The sequence below is a fragment of the Aspergillus vadensis genome (assembly GCF_003184925.1).
Source record: "Aspergillus vadensis CBS 113365 unplaced genomic scaffold BO88scaffold_19, whole genome shotgun sequence".
In the NCBI taxonomy this organism is placed as follows: domain Eukaryota; kingdom Fungi; phylum Ascomycota; class Eurotiomycetes; order Eurotiales; family Aspergillaceae; genus Aspergillus; species Aspergillus vadensis.
The window spans coordinates 505,914-520,053 of NW_020292057.1; the positions used below are offsets into that span (position 1 = coordinate 505,914).

Sequence of the window (14,140 nt, forward strand, 5' to 3'; positions counted from 1 at the left end):
AGCATGTTGCAAGCTTGTAATGGATATATAAAAATTGCAAGAGAAAACAAAACCTACAATTGCTGAACCAGACATTCCGGGGAAACCCCCCGAAGTAAAACCGGAATTTCACCGGACAGGGCTGAAGGGTAGTTGAGTGGGGCAATCCCCCTGAAGTCCTTCTGGAACCAACGTTATTCGCCCCGTTTAAATTTTAAGCATGCCGCTGGTGCCCACGTCGCATCCCTCCTCGATTATCTAGCCTTCCTGGCATGCCGATGACCCATTGCTGACCCATCCCATGTACTGTGACAATGGGCGCCTCACTCACCCCATACACGCAAAAGCTATCGCGCAAAGGCCATCGGAAATCCCGTCTAGGCTGTAAGAACTGTAAGAGGCGTAGGGTCAAAGTCAGTTCCCAATTGCTTCTCCACTCCGGATGAATGAAGGATGTTAACCGACTTCCAGTGTGATGAGATCAAACCACACTGCACCAACTGTCTCCGCCATTCCATAGAGTGCGACTACAGCTCTCAACCCCAGCCTGATCTCAACTCCACTCCACCATCCCGACACTCAAGCTCAGTTTCACCGCCATTACAGGGTCCCAGCACAGATAGTTACACCTTCTACTCATCCACACCCACGAACTTCCAACCCCCAAGACGAGGCCATGGCACTTCCCACACATCAGAACCTGACCCACTCCCACCTAACAACGACCTAGTCAAGCGCCCCTTCCAATACACAGCACTGGACATGCTCCTCTTCCACCACTTTTCCACATCCCCTGAACTAACCGGCGCTCAACCAAAAGCCCGTCAACAACTATGCCAAATCGCTTTCGCCCACCACTATGTCATGCACATTCTCCTCGCCTTCTCAGGCTTCCATCTCGTGCGACGTTCGGACGATCAACAGTGGAGCCAAAGCATGGGTTTCACAGAGACAGAAATCTACACCGAAGCTGAACGCCACTTTAACGTTGCTGTCCGAGACGTTTCAGCCACATTACCGCACCTTGACCAGGATAACAGCCCCGCGATGTATGTCTCGGCGATTTTCATCTTCATCTCTAGTCTCGCCCGTGGCCCTCAACCGGGGGAGTACCTCGCTTTCCGGAGTGATGGGGACCCAGGCCATCTGTCTCTGTTTCTAGGTGTCAGATCTGTATTCGAGCTGTGTAGCGGGGATATGCCGACAAGTGTATTTGCAATTCATGGAGAAGACAATAGTTCTGCGCCTGCCTCTGATAAACTGCGAAATGAGACACAAGGCGACGGTTCTGAGTCTACCTTACAACGAAAGACAAAGCTAGGAGACTACCGTCACCACCTACAGACATACCGCGCCCTTCTCATGGCATCTATACCCATCGAAGACCCAAAATTACCAATCTACCTGCAAACATTAGATCGACTACGCGATAGCCTCGACGTCGTTATGGGTCCCGATCCGCAGGGAACAATAGGAATGGCTCTGTTCCCGCTCGTCTTTGCATGGCTGTATCAGTTGCCGGATGCCGTGGTGGGTGATTTGCAGCGGAGGGAGCCGGTCGCGTTGATTATGTTTGCGTTCTTTCTGTATCTGCTTGATCGGCTGGACCAGGTGTGGTTTATTTCTGGGTGGCCAAGGCATATTCTGGAGGGGGTAAGGAGACATTTGAACACAGGGTATATGGTGTATATTCAGTGGGCGGTAGATCATGTTGGGGGTGGGAATGGGAGTGTATCAGCGGGGTTAGGACAAAACATGGAAATCGTCAGTAAATGATGGATATTAGCAAAATGAGATGTACATAACCACTTTCTTAATATATATAGTCTTGTCTATGGGATACCGTGGATGCTCAATGGTATACGAGATTACTCCTACTCTTTAGCTCCGACCGCCCCCTCAACCACCGACCTGGCCAACATTCTTAAGCTCATCCTCGCATCCATCAACTCCAACAGACTAACAACCATGCCAAAGGTCCCTTAGAACCAATTGCGGAACTCTGCCGCCAATAAACTATCAATGCCATGCTCCGCCACCGTCTTGTTGCCGTTCACGCTCCCCACATCCACAAACAACATGCCTGCCACAATGGCCTGAATGGCCTCAGTCACGAACTCGATGGTCTCCGTCCATGCATACTCCTTTGATGCCAGCAGATAGGATGGAGCCAGTCTAGATAGTGCTGGGGTCAACGGCCCTCTGGCGAAGATTAATCCCACTTGAACGGACCACTGGAGGTACGTAGTACAGGAATGTGATCTGTTCGGGCACGTCCTATAACTGGAATGATGTGAACAAACCTACAGTAACTGGGCTTCAACATGATATGCAGTACAATGAGCGGCTTCAAGTTGGTGTCGTTAATGTAAGCCTGGTGATCCTGCTGGCTAATGATTTCCCTTGAGACCAGATGCAGCGTGTCTGATTTCACAGCTTCCGCTAGGGTCTATGCTCCTACTCCACAAAATGTGACAGATCAACCATATCATGCATAGTGCCGGGATGGCCCGGTCATCTTTGAAACGGATCAGGAGGGCCAGATAGAGTGCAATCGTGATGCATTGGATTCATGCCACCAATGACACCCCCAGAAACAGCCAGGGAGCCGCAAAAAACCTTGATGATGGGATTTGAAGTAGAGTAAGCATAAACAAGTAGATCCGGCGGGTTCTTCCGTTCCGCATGGCCGATCTTATCCGGACTGAAATTAAGCCACATGCAGGCTCACGGACCGACTGGTCGTGTTGACTTCTGGCCCCAAATGTCTGACAGTTTGTTTTGTCTGTCACTCCAAATGCTGGTCGAGACATACCCCCTCACTATCCCGAAGAGACCTCCAGACACAGAAACTGTTCCACAGTAAGCTATTTCCCCTCATCCTTTCACAACGTATCAGTTTCTGAAAGAAGAACAGATAATCCTCCTCCGATAGCTAGGCGTCGGGCCCGCTGCTGTTGAGGTGTCGATAAGATGGGAAGAGCCGCAATGCATCCCACCGACCGAAAGCGTCGGGTCACCACCTGTGTGCCCTGCTACACCAGGAAACAGAGGGTGCGTAATCATCACTCATCCTGCACTCAGAAAAACTCGAATTTTGATGCCAATTGCAAAAATAATTAGTGCAACCGCCAATACCCGTGCAACCATTGCACCCGACGTCGACGGCCGGAGGAGTGTGTCTACCAGTCCATCGTTACTGGAGACTCCTCGAGCACTTTGCTCTTGGAGCCTACGAGAGACCCTGAGCCCCAGGAACCCCCCAATATCCACTTACCAGATGGGTCTCCCAAGACCTCCCCGGCCGAGACACAGAATGGCTCGTCTAATTCACACTCAGCTCTGGCTAAATCGTTCGGCTACTTCGAGCACAGTGATTCTAACACAATGGCTTTGCTAAAGAAGGTAAGATGCACACAAGCACTTTCGAATTTCCCCCTAAACATGTGGTTAATCTGAAATGGCCTAGTGGGACTTGGGTGGCGAAGGGGACACAGACAGAAGCACCCAGGGCATGTCAAGTGAAGTGCTACAGAAGGTCAAACAAGACCTGGAAAAAATCCCTCCCCGTCCGATCCTAGATTTTCTGATGCAGTATTTCGTCGATGAATTGAACTGGTAAGTTCCTGGTTAATGAGAATATTGCACTCATTGAGTCAAGTCGGAACTCTTCATCTCCGGCCATCCTTTCGAACTTCCTCAATCTAGAAGACGGCTCCGGATTCTGGATGTCTTCCGAAGAATTAAATCCAACCTTGATGCCAGACATGTTACCCATGATAGCGCATGGTGACTCATACTCAATGCTGCAATTTCCTTCTCTGGACCGTGCGTCTTGGAATGGCAATATTCACTCGTAAAGTGGAGTTATCCTCATCCTAGCAGCATCAGGCTTCTAGTCACTGTCGGTGATGATGGGGATCTGGGATCAAGCATCCGTCTGAGGCTGTTGTTCGTGGTTTGTAGCAGGATTTTCTTAGCTTGGACTGCTAGGTGAAGCATCAACGCGATAAACAGTAATTAGTTGTTAGCAGAATATACGATTCAAAGGCCCGTTAGTGCTTACGTCTGAGATTCGGAACTCCTGCACCCGCTATTTGAGGATGTGTACGGTGGTCAACGTGTCCAACAATCACTTAGAAAGAGGGTTTGCCAAAAATCCGATTAAGTTCGACGTCAGCTCTTCTCGCTCCGTTTGGAGTGAATTGCCTGGGAAGGGTGCGTCCGACGTTATCCCCGAAGTTCGTCGGCCGATATAGTTCGGATGAGCTTCCAACACTGCCTCCGACCCAAAACATCACTCTCTTCTGACACTGGAGCTCAACAACAGGTATATCGGAGAAGGAAGCGGGGTTTGCCAAAGTAGTTTCCAATCCACGATAATGGCCGAAAGGCAGAGACAATCACGATCATTGAGCCAATGAACATCGGCATTGTTGTTGGTGCTTCTGAAGATGTATGATTGGTATCAGGATGACGAACTTATCCTTAGCCTTGGGACCCATAAATATTTAGCCCAGAACAGCCCTCTAAATGACCAACTGGATATTACCTACCCTGTCCAACATATATTAGTAATACAACATTCACCGTTCGCAGACATAATGGCGTCTTCTTATCTGGCCAACTTCGTTGACGATTCCCATGAATACCATATTATTTAGTCAATTATAACCGTCCTGGTGGAGCTATACACTCTCTATCGATCACTTCTCCCAAGCCCATTGCCAGGTATCCCTTACAACAAGCGAGCCGCTACATCATTTTGGGCGACGCGCCTGCCCTGAGAGGCGACCCTGCAGGATTAGCCAAGTGGTGCAGCAAGCAGCTTGAGGAGCATGGATCTCCGATCTGCCAGGCGCTGATGGGCCCGCTCTCCAAGCCGGTGGTCCTTGTGGCTCACGTCGGCCAGACTCGCGAGCTGCTGATGAGAAGAAGTGACTTCGACCGGTCATCTTACATTATCAATCGGTTCCCATTATTTGGAATCTTCCACCTCAACATGAAAACGGGAACCCCTGGAGGACCTCCCGCAGCGGGTTGAAAGACCTTTTAGCACCACACTATCTGCACCAAACCGTGGGTCCTATCATTCACTCTTTGGTGCTCAAACTCATACACCTCTGGGAATCTAAAGCCCGGGTAGCAAATGGAAAGCCCTTCAGCATGTTGGTTGACCAAAATGCTGGCTCTTGATGTAATTGTGCGCTTCCACTTTGGAGAAGATTTCCAGGACTCGGCTTTGCGGAGACAAATTGAGTTTGTCGAGCAACTCGACAGCTCTCAGTTGGTCATTGGGAAGCACACCGACGTCACCTTTCCCCAAGCACCGTTGCATTTATTCCAACAGGGTTTGACCGACGTGGGTGACCGGATGGCTGCCATTTACACCACGAAATGGCCTCCTTCGATCGTGACCTCGTGGGCACGGAACATATCCCCGTCTTACCGGAAGTTCTTCGTAGGCAAAGATCGCTTTATCCGCCAACATATCAACCTGGCACTGCATCGCTTCAGCAACGAAGAACAGCCTAAAGCTGGCATTGACTACATGATCTACAGGGAGCACAAGGCAGCTCGTGAGTTCGACCGGCAGCCTATGTATGGCAAGCAGATCATGATAGACGAGGTTAGTAGGCAAGTTTCTCCGCCACTAAAATCCCTACTAACGCACGAATCATTGCATCTAGGCCTACGGAAATCTCATTGCCGGCCAACATACAACCAGTGCGGCACTAGTGTGGATTCTAAAGCTACTAGCTGAGCACCCTGCCATTCAGACGAGACTTCGGGACGAGCTGCAGACGGTCTGTGTAGGTGCTGTCCAGGAATGTCGCCTACCGACGGCAGCTAAAATTATTCAATCTCGACTCCCCTATTTAGACGCAGTGTTGGAAGAAACCCTGCGACTTCGAGCTGCTATGCTCGTCCCACGCGACGCTACCCGAAACACAGAACTTCTGGGTCGTCCGATCCCGAAAGGCACGGTCGTCCTTCTCGTCTGTCAGGGACCGGACTACTCCTCTTCGCCCTCCTCCCAGTATTGGAGTGAAATAAAGACGAGCCAAAGGTACCCAGGTGGTGGAAATCCGGATCTTGAGGCGTTTGACCCACAGCGATGGCTGGTCCAGAACGAGCGTGGTGAGCTCGAATTTGATGGCTCGTCGTACCCGCAGTTGGCGTTTGGGCTGGGTATCCGGGCTTGCTGGGGGCGCCGTCTGGCGCAGCTCGAGATGAGAATCTTGACTGTCATGCTGACTTGGAAGTTCGATTTTCTCGATGTACCTGAGGCTTTGGCTGGTCATGAGGCGACCTACGATATCTCCTACCGTGCCAAGAAGGGGTATTTGCGTCTGAGGTCCCGGTAAGGGCAAAAAGCAGGCGCTGCAACTCGAGGCCGAAGTTCCTGTACCCAGCGCATTTAGGTCGCTTAGAAGACATGCAATACAATACAATTTGAATTAATTACTCGTTCTGTTTAGGATGGAGAACATCGGCAGTTACGTTCCGGGCCCCTAAAAGCAATGACCCAGCAGTGTACTTTCTCTCCTACTTGCTGTATGTTTATCAACGAAAAACCTCCCTCCTTCCCATTCCTCGGGTTTATTTCAAGCCCAATGAAAGGCTTTTTCTGAGTTAATTTGCATGTTGCTACCTCCATTACGTGGATAAGTGCCACCTGAAAGCTGTATTAAGACCGAGTGCTTCGGGCTGATCAATAATCTGCACATTGCGAACGGGGATGTTGGCAATAGACCATCAATTCCAATTTTAGTTTGAGGCTGTGGCTAATTCAATCGTTGGTTTGGATGATCTCGGAGACGGTGTGCTCGTTTTCGGGTGAGTGCGTGGGCCGTTCTATCTTCGGCCGACGAATTTCGGGTGAGCGACGTGTTTGTTATGTGGTGATACCCTGGCCTGTCACGGGGATAGTTATTGCTAAACCCCTAATCCCGCCATTGTGGTAGCACCAAAGCTTCGCTGGCAGAGACTACACGTTTTGCAATGTCCCTGTCGTGGTAAATCTTTGATGTGGTCCGCCGGTCCTAACGGACATAAGGATATGCGATGGGATGATCTTCCCAGACTCGACACCATACAAATGCACGAGTCTCCCCAGCCGCTCAGACCTCCCTACGACAGACGATAACCCTCTCAAGCTTTCCCGAATGGATGCTGCAGCGCATTCACTCCCTTCAAGCCAGATATCAGACTGCGCCATGGATAGCTCTCTCCCTTATCGCGAAGACCCCGACGAAAAAGGGCATCACGCCGACGCAAATGCCACCGACGACGATGTCCGCAAGATTACCGGGTTTCGTTGGTTTCTGATATGCGCTGCTCTGTATTTGTCTGCTCTGATGTATGGACTTGATACAACCATCGCTGCGGATGTGCAAGGCGCCGTGATTGAGAGATTCGGGGATGTGTCGCAGCTTGCCTGGATTGGAGCGGGTTTCCCGCTCGGCTCAGTCGCCGTGATTCTCCCCTACGGATTTCTCTATACTGTCATGAACATGAAATGGCTTTACATTGCTGGCATCGTGTTATTTCAAGGTGGTTCCGCTCTCTGTGGCGGCGCACCGACCATGGATGCCCTCATCGTCGGTCGTGTGATTGCAGGCGCTGGGGGTACAGGCATCTACCTCGGCGGACTCAATCATTTCTCTGCCATGACCACTCGCAACGAACGCGGCACTTATCTGACAGGGACCGGATTTGTCTGGGGCGTGGGTGCCATCCTGGGTCCCGTCGTGGGAGGCGGATTCTCCGACTCCTCTGCCACCTGGCGCTGGGGCTTCTACCTGAATCTGGTGATCGGAGCCATCACGGCCCCCGTGTATCTCTTTTACCTCCCAGCCATCCACCCCGGTGCCGGATAATCGCTTCGCAAACGCTTAACCCGACTCGACTATCTGGGTTTCGTTCTCAGCGCCGCAATGTGGGTTACCTTCGCACTCGGCTTCATCTCGGCAGGAGGCATCTGGGCGTGGGATTCTGGGGCGACCATCACCTTAATCGTGCTCTTCGACGTCCTATTCATTCTCTACGCCCTCCAACAATACTTTTGCATCTTCACCATACCTCAAACCCGCTCCTTCCCCGGTCACCTCCTCCGCTCCCGCACCCAAATCCTCCTCTACATCACAACTACCTGCGCCAACACCGCCATGTTCTTCACAACCTTCTACATCCCGATCTACTTTCAATTCACCCGTAACGACTCTTCCTTAATGGCAGCTGTTCGTCTCCTCCCGTACCTCCTCGTAACCATCACCATCAACCTCGCCATCGGCTGGCTGCTCCCAAAGGCCAGATACTACATGCCGCTTTGTCTCATCTCGGGCATCCTCCTTACCCTCGCTAGTGCCCTCTTTGTCGGATATCTCTGTCCTTCTACCCCTGCGGGACAGATCTACGGCTTCACTATTCTCATGGCCGTCGGCACGGGTATGACCATGCAGCTGGGGTACGCGGTAGCTAGTCTCAAGGTACCTCCCGAGGATATATTTAGCGCAATCAATTTGCAGAATTTTGCGCAGATTGGGGCCACGGTTATCTGTCTTGTGGTGGCAAGTCAGGTGTTTCAGTCCACTGCTGTAGAGAATCTGAATGCGGTGCTGGATGGGAGCGGGTATAGTGAGACGGAGATTCGGAACGCGGTGGCCGGGGTGCAGAGTACGTTGTTGAAGAGCTTGAGTGGGGAGCTGAGAGAACGGGCTATTAAGGCTATTACGGATGCGATGGCGAGGGCGTTTATCATTCCGTTGGTTGCTGGGGCTGTTGGGGTAGTGAGTTCGTTGGGGATGAGGAGGGAGAGGTTGTTTGGGTAGGGGTAGGCGTTCCTTTAAGGGGGGCGATGGGGATGGGGAAGCTGGAAGTGATGGTAGGGTATCAGTTCATTTCAAGGTGGGTGTAGTCAGGTTGATAGATGGAAGAAATGAGTTGGAGGGATCGTCATGCTAATTCATATGTAAAAGCTTCACCTAGGCACAATGCACATCTGTGTTATGCAACTCTAAGCCGCAGGAAAAGCCCCTGTAAAGAGGTTCCTTGACAAGAAAGCGCAAGTATCGTTAGCTATACAACTGCTTCGTGATGTAATCGAATTGATGTGTAGTTACAAGGTATAGGATCCTCTGTCACGCTGTAACTATGCATTTCCACGCTGAAAGTATGACATCGAGAAGAACGACTTAGGGCGTTAGACGTACACTGCTGCCTTTAAAACCGCATTGGGCTTTTGGTCGAGGAATGATGATCACCGACAAGTCTTGTTCGAGTTTTACGTATTTTGGTATGGGAAAATACTACTTGTTCATATAACAAAACAATATAGTTTCTTTCAACGAATTGGCCGGATGGTGTAGTTGGTTATCACGTATCGTTAACACCGATAAGGTCCTGGGATCGAGCCCCAGTCTGGTCATTCTTTTTTGCTTTTTTGTTTTCCGCACCCTCCAACAGTACCACACCTCCCACTACTCACCGTGAATGTATTTGCATACCTCTTTTCTTTTTATTGTGATGGTCATTTACATTCCCACTGCTAACTGAGGTGTCGTACTTCGCAAAAATGGCTGAGATAGTACAGCACCAGTATCTCCATAATATATATTAATGAGACCTAACACATTTACCCAAGACAATCATAAACAGCCCGCACATAAGCCGCCGTCCTATCTGACCCCAACGTGCCCGATCCCATCTTATTCATCACATAGGCAATCGTCATCCGTCGCTCAAGATCCATAACAACGACTGAACCACCCCAGCCCGTCCAAAAAGCAATGCGACCGTCGGGCAACCAAGGAAACGTCTCCGGGACGGGCAATCCAACACCAAGTCCCCAACGCAAATGATACATTAAGACCAAATCCGGCCCACTGATCTGCTCCTCCAGCATGCGGTCAATGGTTTCAGGAGAAAGATACTGTTTTCCGTCCACCGTGCCTCCAAGCGAGACGACCGATGCAATGCGCGCAATCCCACGAGCATTAGAGAATCCATTCGTCGCACCAATCAACGCCTTCCTAAACCCAGGACCCATACTTTCTTCAGCCGGCATGGGCAGACTGGCAAAGCTCTTGAACATAACACTCTGCGGGTCAACGCCGTCCAAACTCAGCGGCGGCGGTGGAGAAACGTCTGCTGTCCGCGGCCAGTCCTTTTCTGGGACCCCGAGCTGAAAGTCCGCAGCTAACGGACCGGCAAGCTCGTCGCGGATGAACTCATCCAGTGGTTTTCCAGTGATGCGATGGACAAGTTCGCCGAGCAAGTGGCCCTGGTTGGCTACGTGGTAGCCGGAACGTTCGCCGGGCGTCCACCAGGGGGCCTGTCGGGCTAGTTTATCGGCACCTCTCTTTGCATCGTAAATATCATCTAAGGTGTTGGGAAGCTCCCAGGATGATACTCCGGAGGTGTGGCTGAGAAGCTGTGATACCAGGATATTCTCCTTGCCGTTCGCAGCGAACTCGGGCCAGTATTTAGAGACCTTCTCATTCGGGTCTAAGAGGCCACGGTCGATGAGGACGTTGGTTGCGATGGCGGTAATAACTTTGGAAACGGACCATACCACGGTTACTGTGTCCTTTCCCCATGGCTTGGTTCGGGCTGGGTCTGCGTGGCCGCCCCAGAGATCAACTACGTTCTGGCCGTTGATGTTGACACAGATGGAGGCTCCTAGCTCTTCTTCATTGTTGATCAATTGCTGTAGGAGATCGCGCACCCGAGTGAAGGCCGAGTCGCAGTGGCCGTTAATTGTGACCATTGTAGAGTGATGTGATATAAGGCCAGATTTATTTAATGGAAGGGAAACTTGGATGGCCCGGGTGATCCGGCACATATAGATGGACAACTCACAGGGGCCTAGAAAGGAACCCCGCGCTAGGTAAAACTGGCTCAGCAGCACAGCTATGCACTTATGGCTTAGCTCCCAGTAATGCTTACTAGTTGGTACCGACCGGTCCCCACAGGGCCTACGCCATGGGGAAATCATCGACTGCTACGATGGCCGGGGAAGGATCAGGGGAAGATCATATCTGTAATCTTATCTTTATGTAAGACCTCGTTTTTGGGGTAGCGAAGTAAAAAGATCGAAAAAGATGCTACGCAGATAAATTGAAGGAAAGTGCCTGTTTAGAGCGACTGATTCAATACTATCTCAAGAGACTGATTCAACGCCACACTTCATGCCCCTCATGAGTGCATATCTGGTCATGTCACACACGCAAAATTTGGATTTCTAATCGATGCCCCAAAGAAATTTGGTTTAGCTGTTATCCCGGAAGATTAACTTCTTGTTAATATCAACTTTCTTGGATACTGGATTGATTTAGTAATCGTATATTTACCTGCCAAGAGCTTACTAAGAACTCTCACCTCGCGTAGCCAGCAGACTTTTGATTTCCTACCATTAGTATCTGGATGCAACTGTTCCACACAGCATATCCTTCCTTTCCTTTAGCGCTGCTAATATATTCTACTACCGGATAAATAAAAATGGGTGGTAGTCAAAAAGCCACTACGTCAATTCCTCCCTCTTTCTCTTCGGCAACACCTTCCAGGACCGTTACTATCCTTCGCAGTATCGTGCAAAGTCCGTGGACGTAAGTACGGTCCATTATATTATTAACTTCCTAAAATGTCTAAACCTGACTTCTTAGCCTACCGTATATTGCACTGGTTACACCACTTGTGCGAAGTTTTTGGAATTACATGGATTGGAGTAACGGAGGAGAGGTGTCCCTTAATTTGAGTCATGGACTCTTAATTTTGTACTTTATTATATCACAATATATCCGCAGGTACGGTTGATAGAGTTAAGCACTATAGTATGTAACGAGAGGAAATTTCATAGACCTAGCTGTTTGATCTGTACCGGAAAGGAATTTCAACATCTTGCGTCTGAGACTACTTGCCTGATGGAATTTACCAAATACTGAGCAATACAGGGTTCGGTGAGATATTGTTCCACAATATACGTTCAATGAAAGGGCTGAATATACCTATCCACCACCCAGATGGTTCAGGCCTAGTATTTTTGAGGGGCCGATTCCAGAAAGACGCCTTACAACCCTGAGAGTGTTGTTCTAACACATTGCCCCACATGGCATATCTAGGGCTGATCTGTCTACGAAGTATTACCATAGTCGACGGCTCATACTGAGAGATTCAGGATTACCATTTTCTAATGCACTTGTATCACTAATATCCACACACTTCACAAAAACAAGCCTCATGTCTACCATCATTACATCATTGGTACCAGTTGAGATCCATCAAGGCCCACCTGCAGGACCACTTTTGTCCCAGTAATACTGCCCCTGGCTGCGACATGTGCCAATAACGCAATAATATCCGCCACCTTTGTTATTCTGGTTTGGCGAGAACATGACGAAGCCGGCACCATTGTTAGGGTTGAATCCCGTGCAAAGGTTGTAAGGTCCGTTTTGAACAGTGTAAGCAGTATGAGCGGTGTTGTACCAGATACAGACTGTCTGATGGGAGCTAGCAGTGCATTGATAGTCAAGCCCAGTTGTCCAGCTCGCCTGCACTGCAAAGCCGCCTGAGATCCATTGTGATGCATCTGCAGTCGCCGTCCATCCGATTGTATACGACTTTGACTGGGATGCGCCAACAGTGCAATGGTCTGCGTCCCCGCAATCCAGGTTCTCCTATTCGTCGCACATCATTCTCTATTGTCAGATCAAAAAAAAAAAAAAAAAAAAAAAAAAAAAAAAAAAAAAAAAAAGAGGCATTATTAACTCACACTCAACTGTTTCCGCCAATAGTTCTGATGGGGATCGCCGTCTCCAACTTTCCTTGTAGCAGGTGACCACTGACTGCACGCGCCGGTTTGTCGCTGCTCCAAATTGCTCATAGACACAGCACTTGTGGAGTTTGCTTGAGAACCAGGCACTGGAAAAGTATCCACAACGTGGATGGTCTCCGCTGCTCGCTGTAAAGTCATGTCGACTGTGTCACTGAAACAGGGGGATGTGTCGTTCCTTTTTATAGGGTCCAATGGAACAGTGGTGGGCAAAGGAACGCCGTCGCATACCACAAACGACTCATAATCATTATACATTCTGTAAAAGTGATACCACCGGAGTACTGGGGATCCTCGTGAACAACAAATGTGGAAGGTCCGGCAGTAATATTGCCGTCGCCATTAGGTCCAACATCTGCGACGATACCGAAGTCGGAAAACGCCCCCGTGGTCAGGGCATTTGAGCAGGCGGAACCAAGTATGTCTCCAGTAGAGCTATCCTTCAACCAAAATTTGCTTCTCGGAGGTGATCTTATGTTGCTGCACTGTGACTCGAGCGTATTTATGTTCCTGAGTGTAAGGTGACGGCGCCGCCAGGGCAGCCGCCGTAACTGCCAGGAAAAGAGTCAAAGAAATTTTTGGTATTTTCATCATGGTCTCGCGCTGGGGAGGAAAGCCTTAATGGTTGAGAGTCTTGAGTTACGCCTGCCATTGTTGCAAGTCTTATATTATGTACTCCCACAGACTACTCTGTTAAAGCCTTTTAGTGTTACGAAAAAGGAGCGTCGGTCACCGCTGACAACAGGGCTGGTATTGAATATGGCGTTACATCGTCGTTCATGTAGTCGTTGTGTTGTGGTTGCATAGGCCTGTTTTCCATGCATTAGTGAAAATACCAAGAAAGAAATAAATGACTCGAATGACCGTGCGGCCTACCAGAGAGCCTTGTCACTTAGACCACGGTCATATGACTATCTCGTCTACTGAAACTCTCTGTCTCAGAACGTCATCTATCTCTTCCGACAAGCCATATAAAGTATGAACACAGTTTATAGATGAGCACATTCTCAGTAGCCACTACAGGAACAGATTTGATTGTCTTTGCGACTGGATGCATATCCAAAAGGTCTTATAGGTGACTATATCTCAGGTGAATTTGGAGATGGAAGGCAGTTTTCCCACCCTTTCCATATGCATTAGTGCACATAGGATTGGAAAGGAGTAGTTTGCCAAGATGCCAGCCAGCTTCCCCGCACTGCAGGGTCTCGAAGTTGGGCAAAGCCTAAAGGCCGCCATCCTTCGACCCACTTACCACATGGACCACTTGAATTTCACGAGTGATGTCGGTTACTTCCATAAGGTCGTAGCACAGCCCAGAAATGCAACCTT

At 49.7% G+C, this 14,140-nt stretch overlaps 7 protein-coding genes and 1 non-coding gene across 8 annotated transcripts; 6 read left to right on the forward strand and 2 right to left on the reverse strand.

The window, feature by feature from the left end:
• Positions 1–248: 248 nt before the first annotated feature.
• On the forward strand, positions 249–1,755 carry BO88DRAFT_445313 (Zn(II)2Cys6 transcription factor domain-containing protein; the record flags this gene model as incomplete). The annotated part of the gene is made up of 2 exons (XM_025710198.1): positions 249–392; positions 451–1,755. The coding sequence occupies exons 1-2, from the start codon at positions 294–296 to the stop codon at positions 1,753–1,755; spliced, it is 1,404 nt and encodes a 467-aa protein (XP_025560704.1). The 5' UTR covers positions 249–293.
• Positions 1,756–2,789: 1,034 nt separating this feature from the next.
• On the forward strand, positions 2,790–3,839 carry BO88DRAFT_436990 (uncharacterized protein; the record flags this gene model as incomplete). Its single annotated transcript, XM_025709595.1, has 5 exons — positions 2,790–2,841; positions 2,897–3,033; positions 3,103–3,384; positions 3,449–3,597; positions 3,641–3,839. The coding sequence occupies exons 2-5, from the start codon at positions 2,953–2,955 to the stop codon at positions 3,837–3,839; spliced, it is 711 nt and encodes a 236-aa protein (XP_025560705.1). The 5' UTR covers positions 2,790–2,841; positions 2,897–2,952.
• Positions 3,840–4,583: 744 nt separating this feature from the next.
• BO88DRAFT_427506 (cytochrome P450) lies at positions 4,584–6,347 on the forward strand (the record flags this gene model as incomplete). Its single annotated transcript, XM_025709017.1, has 6 exons — positions 4,584–4,610; positions 4,644–4,710; positions 4,770–4,950; positions 5,004–5,151; positions 5,213–5,608; positions 5,670–6,347. The coding sequence occupies 6 exons, from the start codon at positions 4,584–4,586 to the stop codon at positions 6,345–6,347; spliced, it is 1,497 nt and encodes a 498-aa protein (XP_025560706.1).
• An 801-nt stretch (positions 6,348–7,148) lies between these two features.
• On the forward strand, positions 7,149–8,813 carry BO88DRAFT_467180 (MFS general substrate transporter; the record flags this gene model as incomplete). Its single annotated transcript, XM_025711499.1, has 2 exons — positions 7,149–7,819; positions 7,913–8,813. 2 exons carry the CDS (start codon positions 7,149–7,151, stop codon positions 8,811–8,813), a joined length of 1,572 nt encoding a protein of 523 aa, XP_025560707.1.
• A 522-nt stretch (positions 8,814–9,335) lies between these two features.
• BO88DRAFT_t197 lies at positions 9,336–9,409 on the forward strand. Its single transcript has one exon. It is a non-coding gene; the product is annotated as a tRNA-Val (tRNA).
• Positions 9,410–9,568: 159 nt separating this feature from the next.
• BO88DRAFT_406562 (serine hydrolase domain-containing protein) lies at positions 9,569–10,802 on the reverse strand. The gene has a single exon (XM_025707183.1). The coding sequence runs from the start codon at positions 10,748–10,750 to the stop codon at positions 9,617–9,619; it is 1,134 nt and encodes a 377-aa protein (XP_025560708.1). The 5' UTR covers positions 10,751–10,802; the 3' UTR covers positions 9,569–9,616.
• Positions 10,803–11,412: 610 nt separating this feature from the next.
• On the forward strand, positions 11,413–11,805 carry BO88DRAFT_406563 (uncharacterized protein). The gene is made up of 2 exons (XM_025707184.1): positions 11,413–11,588; positions 11,646–11,805. Exons 1-2 carry the CDS (start codon positions 11,482–11,484, stop codon positions 11,794–11,796), a joined length of 258 nt encoding a protein of 85 aa, XP_025560709.1. The 5' UTR covers positions 11,413–11,481; the 3' UTR covers positions 11,797–11,805.
• Positions 11,806–12,174: 369 nt separating this feature from the next.
• Positions 12,175–13,416, reverse strand: BO88DRAFT_445315 (uncharacterized protein). The gene is made up of 5 exons (XM_025710199.1): positions 13,298–13,416; positions 13,097–13,251; positions 13,043–13,070; positions 12,752–12,940; positions 12,175–12,656 (listed from the first exon to the last, which is right to left on the reverse strand). The coding sequence occupies exons 1-5, from the start codon at positions 13,403–13,405 to the stop codon at positions 12,261–12,263; spliced, it is 876 nt and encodes a 291-aa protein (XP_025560710.1). The 5' UTR covers positions 13,406–13,416; the 3' UTR covers positions 12,175–12,260.
• Positions 13,417–14,140: the final 724 nt, after the last annotated feature.

Bases quoted from the DNA above. Each gene is read 5' to 3' on its own strand.
- BO88DRAFT_406562 (XM_025707183.1), bottom strand. From the start codon at position 10,750: ATGGTCACAATTAACGGCCACTGCGACTCGGCCTTCACTCGGGTGCGC.
- BO88DRAFT_406563 (XM_025707184.1), top strand. From the start codon at position 11,482: ATGGGTGGTAGTCAAAAAGCCACTACGTCAATTCCTCCCTCTTTCTCT. The intron at 11,589-11,645 runs GTAAGTACGGTC...CTGACTTCTTAG, and splicing joins ATCGTGCAAAGTCCGTGGAC to CCTACCGTATATTGCACTGG.
- BO88DRAFT_445315 (XM_025710199.1), bottom strand. From the start codon at position 13,405: ATGATGAAAATACCAAAAATTTCTTTGACTCTTTTCCTGGCAGTTACG. The intron at 12,941-13,042 runs GTATGCGACGGC...ATGACTTTACAG, and splicing joins ATGATTATGAGTCGTTTGTG to CGAGCAGCGGAGACCATCCA. The intron at 12,657-12,751 runs GTGAGTTAATAA...TGCGACGAATAG, and splicing joins ATTGGCGGAAACAGTTGAGT to GAGAACCTGGATTGCGGGGA.